General features: G+C 31.8%; 1 protein-coding gene across 1 annotated transcript; it reads right to left on the reverse strand.

The window, feature by feature from the left end:
- Positions 1–2,213: 2,213 nt before the first annotated feature.
- On the reverse strand, positions 2,214–3,878 carry LOC111371312 (transcription factor TCP14-like). The gene has a single exon (XM_022993220.1). It carries the CDS (start codon positions 3,639–3,641, stop codon positions 2,478–2,480), a length of 1,164 nt encoding a protein of 387 aa, XP_022848988.1. The 5' UTR covers positions 3,642–3,878; the 3' UTR covers positions 2,214–2,477.
- Between the last annotated feature and the right edge of the window lie 3,293 nt (positions 3,879–7,171).

Genomic DNA, 7,171 nt, shown 5'->3' on the forward strand with positions numbered 1-7,171 from the left:
CAGCTGAAATCGTGATAGGAACAGGAAGTGATTGATAAAATTTAATTTACCTGTAGAACCTTTATTGTTAAATAAAATAATAAAATTATAAATTAGAATTGTAGGTGTTAAATAAAAATTGAAATAATTTAAAATTATAAACAAACTTTGAATGAGTAATATTAAAAATACAGATATTTCTATAAATTTAATTTATTGTTGAAATTTCGTCAATAAATAAATTAATGAAAATTTGAACTCACAAGATTTCTTCCTAAATAAAATATACAGTATTCAATCTAGACCTCGTATCAGTCGGTCAATAAGCCGACTCTATCGACATCTTTATAAGCAGAAAAAGAGGAAGTAAAAGATATATATCAAGCCCAGTTTGGTAGCAATTTTTTTCTCAAAAAAAATTAATTTTTTGATCGTTATTTCATTATTCCATCCATTGTTTTTTATTTCTTCACTCACAGATGAAACTCACTTTTCTCTAAAGATAAAAAAGTAATTCTCATAATCAATATCAAACAGGTCCTAACATTTTCTCTATCGAAGACTGAAAATAAAATAATTATTGCACACAAATTCAAGTTTGGGTTCCATTTTTGTCAAAAAATATTTTCTCTTTTTTATTATCAATCACATATTTTTTAATAAAATAATATTACATGTAAATTCAAAATTCATTTTTATTTTTTAACTACACATTCTTTAAAATATTCTTATTTTAAAATACATTTTTCCTCAAAAAATCATATTTATTGGAACCCAAATAAGGGCAAAACGTAATTAACACATAACATTAAATTATTTATCTGAGTTTGAACAAGAAAACTTCATTTGATATAAAAAAATAATTACTTGTCTAAATTTGGAATAAATAATTATTACAATACGTGGCAATGCAACTAATTCAGATTCTACATGTTTCTTTCAACCGATTAGTAATCATTCAGTGACCCCATTGACAGATGGGTCCTCATAAATGCACGGTTGAGATTGAAGTCATTGTGGGCCATACCTAATAGGGCCAATAAGTACCCACCACTGATCTTCATGGCGCCAGCTATGCCTTCGACTATTACACATCTTGTTTTTCAATGACAAATAATTCTGTACATTGCTTAAGGTGTGTTTGATCCACATTTAAAATATATATATATATATATATATATATTTTTTTTTTATTTTTTTTTTTAAACAGTAATTTGATATCATTTCAACGATACATTTTTCAATAAAATAATATTACATACAAATTCAAAAAAAATTCTTATTTTTTAACCAGATATTTTCCATCAATACACTATTCAAAAATACATTCTTGTCAAAATAATGTGACTCAAACAAGAGCTTAATTAAGGGAATTACTAACACGAGGATTTCTCCTCCTGGAAGGACCTCGCAAGGACAAAGTCCAACTAAGTCGAGACAACATATTAAGGTGATCCTTTGATTTATCTTACTTTTAATTTTATTTATAATTTTTTGCTTCTTCTAAAAGAGTTTTATGAAAAATTCATCTTAAATTATTTTTTTTTCCTAAAAGCTCGTAAATATATTTACACCAAAATTTTTGTTAACTATACCATATTTTAATTACACGAATATCTCTAAATTTTTCTTATTTTTAAACTTTTTTTTTCAATTTTTTAAAAAGATTTTTTTATCGGTCGCCCTCTATTGATTTTTACATCTTGTTTATAGAGACGATTTTCGTCCAAATAAATATTATGAGGGCCAACAAGACAAATTTAACTCTCATATTTTTAAATAATCGAAACAAATAACAAATACAAAAGTTAAACAAAATATTTGTCCATCTTTTCAATGCACGTTAGTAGAATATATATTTGGATGAAAATCGAGACTAGAGACAAAATATTTTAATTAATTCAAGGTTAAGAATGATAATGCGACGAGAAAAAGGTTGAGGACATAAAAACAAATTGAGCAAATACTGAAAATATTTCTCGTAACAAAATGTGGTGCAAATATAAAAAATTATTGTGTGGATATAATTATCCCTCTACTAATTACATAAATCACTTTCAGGAAATTATTTCAATAATTTCAAAAATAATGTACTCAATTTCTAAATTAATTTTTAATTTTTTAACAATCTTTTCAAACGAATCTTAAACATATCATCGGTGAACGGAAAAAGGGAATCCAAAATGCTATAGAATAGAAACCATTTTGCAAGTCAAGTAAGAATTCATCTGTAGTGCATCAATCATGGAACCACATTTACAATAAGGTATCGTGTGAAGTAAAAAATGCCCAAATGTGACTTTTCATAAAACCACCAAATTAAAAAAAAAAAAAAAAAAAAAAAAAAGGGCTTTCCCAAACCCTAACTAAATCCTCCAAATTGATCACACAAAAAATCATTCAATATTAAAGAAAAGAGAGCAATACTCAGTTTAGAACAAATTAATCAAACTTCACGCATTAATTATGCAAATGGGAGGATGTGAATCCATGATTATTCATGAATGGTGACTCGTTGTGTCGTGCCGATCATCTCCACCGTGGTGCGAGGGTTCACTTGCATGAGATTCCGACATGACACTAACTGGCCGATACGAGTTTAGCCCTGCTAACAATGCCAATTGTCCTTCTCCCAAGCCATTACTGCCACCGCCGCCACCACCAATATTCGCTCCTATTTGTTGACTCGGGACCACTGCTACCGGAGTTGGAAAGTTCATAAAATGTAGTCCACTAGACATACTCCCTCTGTACAAAGCAGCAGCGGCATTATTGTTATTAACAGAAGGAAATGTCCATATTGGCTCCCCACCACCCATGACTTGGTTATTTGAATTGGCCACCATCCAAAAATTGGCCGGAACTGAAGCATGGCTCGACTGCATCGCCCCTGTACTCGACTGGAGTAAATAATTGTTCATCTGGTAATGCTGCGTTTGCTGTAATTCTTGCTCCGCCCGACGCTTTCGCCCTATACTCTCCTCTGTCTCGGTTAAGTCGAGTGAATTTTCGCGAATTTCTTGCTTAGCCTGCATCGAACTAGGGTTTAGGTTTGCAGCCTGAAAATTCAATAAAGTTCCCAACGAACCCTCCGATGGCAACCCGATGCCCGGAAGAAGTCCTCGACGTTGTGGCATCGAAAAGCTGGGATTGAAGTACGAAGATCTTAACTGAGATGGTATTGACATGCTAGAACCTGAACTACGTAAACTTATATTGAGTGAAGTGAAGTTCGCCGGGATTGTACCGGTACCCGTGGCGGCGATGACAGCAGGTTCCGCCTGTTGAAGAAGCCATTCTATTGTTTCTCCATCGGACTTATGGCCAAGCTCTCGAGTGAGCTGGAAAACCCTAGCAGCACACAGTGCGGGCATGCGGATGCGCCGCCCACGTCCATCGACCTTCGTGTGGCGATCTTTTGTCGATGTTCGTTTCACTGGCGGCTTCTTCGATGGGTCCGCGGAAATGTCAAGCGTAGAGGTTGTGGTTGTTAATGATCGAGTTGTGGCGTTAGGGTTTATGGCATCGCCGGAGATTCCTAGAGTAGGATACGCGGCGGAGCTGGTGGAACAACTAACCTCGTCTTCTTTCTTCTCAAGAAATTGAAACGGAAAGTTATCGTGGCGGCGTTGGTGGTGAAGATGATCATCACCTCCTTCCATGATAATTATGCGAAAGATCGAGAAAAAACAAACCAATATTGCAGCTTTCACTCTCTCTTTTCAATTCTATCAAAATCGTAATAGGCCCTTAATTTAATTCAACGTGGGTCGGATTTTGTTTCTGTGGATCGGTGCTTTGGAATTCCTTTCACACTTTGAGTTATGGAAGAGAGAGAGAAAGAGAGAGGATAAGGTGGAGACAAGCTTTAAGCAACAAAGATAATGAGTGGAAATCATATGGCTGAGCTTTAAAAAGCAATATAAGAAATAAGTAGAAAGGAAAAGAAAATAAGTGCTTTTCTTGTGTTCTTTTTTATTTCTTTTTAGAAAAAGAAAAGTGAAAAACACTGATTGAAATGCATCAAAAAGAAGGAACTTTTATTTGTAATTTTCTTTTAAGAAATTATAGTTCAATTTCTCAACACTTATAGTAGAGTGGAAACTACTCTCCACCCTTCAAAAATGAAATGTTGATCACCCTCTAATTTATTTTTAAATTTGTGAAAATCGACAATATGAATGTTCTAGTTGTAGATAAACTTTCACATAAGCTAAAATTGTAGGACAAAATCGTCTTACCTCTTAATATTTTTCTATTCTTACGTGAATTATCTTGCGATTTTAACTTCTATATTGTTGATTTTGATCATGAAGAGACATAATCGCACTATGTTAAATGGTTAAGGAATCAAAACCTCACATTTAAAAGTATAGGAGCCACTGTCATACTATGGTGGAGAATCCCGCTCTAATTTTTCCTTTTTTCTATTTTTTTTTCTTCTTCGAAATAAAAAATGAGGTGTTTTGATTTAATTGTGGTTGGAAAGAGTCTTGGTTCAGACTCCACGTGAGGTGCTCTTTATATAATTCAGTCCATAAAGACAGTGGTGGCCAGTGTAGGTCCCTTCCCAAGTCAAAAATTTGAAATTCTTGGGGTTTGTTTGTCCCCATTTTTTCAAGAATAATTTTTGTAATTGTGCGTTTTTAAAAGAATATGTAGTTAAAAAATTGAAAAAAATTTACATTTATGTATAAAATTATTTTATTAAAAAATATGTTATTGAAAATAATTTGAAAAAAATAAATTTTTAAATAATGAGGTTCAAACAGAGGCTTAGTTTATATCATGTTTATCAAGAAATTATCAAATACTATTCATTTATTTATCACTAGTTTTTTTTTTATCTATTCATAATGTAAATAATTTATAAACAATTCACAAAAATGCTATTAAAAAGGCAAAATTTAATCAAAGGATGCCTGGGTCCCATATAATTCCTGCAATGATTTTCATTTGCCTTTGGCCCTTTGCTGGAATTTGCCTTTACTTTTTGAGCATTTACTTGCCTTTTTATCGATGTTTTAATATCCTAAGCAAAAAAAATAGATAAAATATTCTCTCGTTCTGTCAAATTATTATCCCTTTGCATTCTGGCCCTGCAATTTCATTGCTATATAAAAAGACGTGTAATAAATTTAATTAAGAATCTCCAAGTTTCTCGTAGTCATGATTTTTATAAATCTGATAATTGAAAATTGGATATTAGTGTTAAATTTAATTGTAATCATGTTAAGAACAAAAATTACAGAACAATAAATTGATAAATGGAATTTATACCTACGGAAGCCATCGTTGATATAAATAATAGTTATAATAGTAACTAGATTTTCTCCTCCTTACTCCTCACAAAAGTGTTGACCATCAATGGGGCAAGACAATAAAAATCATATGGAGAGGAGATGAGACATAGCCTTTATAAATGAATTTATTTTGTCGTCCCATTATCGACTTAAACCCTAATTAGGGTTTATGCATAATCCCGACTCACATACTCGAAATTACCACATTATATCAAATAAAGCCCGTAAGGTGTAAAACGGTCCAAATTGATCACTTAACATAATTGACCCAATCATAATGTCATTGTGAGTTATACATCTAACCCGTGAAATTTTACAATCGAATGTGAATCTCATATTTGGAATTATTCTAACAATTAGTTCCAAAGGCTAAAAACAGTATAAATGGGCTAGAGCTCAATCATTCAATTCCGATATAAAATATTTTATTGTGTGAATGTGGTTGAAAATGAGCTTGAAAAAAATAAATATTTTAATTTAATAAATGTCAAACAGAGGCGTAATGTAACAATTCAAATATACATGTGACTCTATAGTTATGTGAAATGACTTTAATATCGATATAGTTGATAAGTACTAGTGTACTAATATTTAAGTTAATTAATCATATAACTCCCAAAGTTAGATGGTCGAGGTCAGATTTCAAATATATTTTTTGAGTTAAGCATCGGAGTATAAGGCGAATTCATTATTTCCATCAACTATTTTCAATGAATGTGAAACCTATTTGGACAAACCATTTTTTAATTTATATAAATTTAAATTAAATTTCTACCTAAATTTTACAATATGGGCTTTGATTACCATATAGTCTCCTCGATCCTATTAAAACGTGCAAGCCCCATAAGTGTCAACTATTTTTAGCCACCATTTACTTGAACATTAAGACCACGAGCTGAACATGTGGCCTTGGAGGCTTGGGTCATGGGAGAAAACTCGGCAAAAATAATTATCCCGTTTGACCCCATTTTGTGGAAATGAAAATGGGTAAAATAGTGTTTTTCTGAAAAATGAGTAATTGAAAAAGAAGAAAAAGTTTTCGATTTACACGTAAAACTATTTTATTGAAAATTGTGTAGTTGAAAATAAGAGAGAGAAAAATGAAATGTAATGGAATGAAAATTAATGGAGGTCAAACGGGCATAAATGTTCGAGAACTATTCCCGTGACACCAATGTGGAGCCTAAACATAATAAATTTTGACGATCAAGGTAAGTAAGCTTCTTAAAGTCAAATAATAAATTTTCCTTCTTTTTTTTTCCGAGTGTGATATATTGTAGATGAATGATAGTCACCGATGTTAGTAAAATGTGCTTCCTATAAATTTTAATTCGTTCTACCAACTAAAAATTGGTGTAGATGAATTGGAGCTCAACCACTTTATTTAGCCACATAACTAAGGAACCACATGATCTAGAGATTAACCATTCGATCTATACGTCATAGAAGTGATCAAATAACTTGGGTGTACGAATTGATATGGTCAAGCTTAGTATCAACACAAACTCAATCATACTTAGCATTCTTAGGCGACAATTCAAATGGAAAGGTGACATTGTGATCACGTGGAGGAATGACGTTACTATGTCGACATGTTAATGTAACTTGTTATTAAGTACTTCCACTTAAATTGTAACTTAGACAACTCTAAACTTCTAGCTAGTAAGGATCAAATTCAATAAATGCTTTTACAAATTATAATCCATACAGAGAACCCCAACTCAAGTCTTAGGGGTTGTTTGATTCAGATTTTGATAAAAGTTGTGGATCTTATTAAATGTCCAAATAAAGTTAAAATTTGATCCATTGAAGAGTTGATAAAATTTTAGCCAAGTTTATCAAACAAGCACTTAGTCCTTGTTTGGCGTAGCTAGAAATTATATTTTTAG

Source organism: Olea europaea, chromosome 22 (genome assembly GCF_002742605.1).
Source record: "Olea europaea var. sylvestris chromosome 22, O_europaea_v1, whole genome shotgun sequence".
Lineage (NCBI taxonomy): Eukaryota > Viridiplantae > Streptophyta > Magnoliopsida > Lamiales > Oleaceae > Olea > Olea europaea.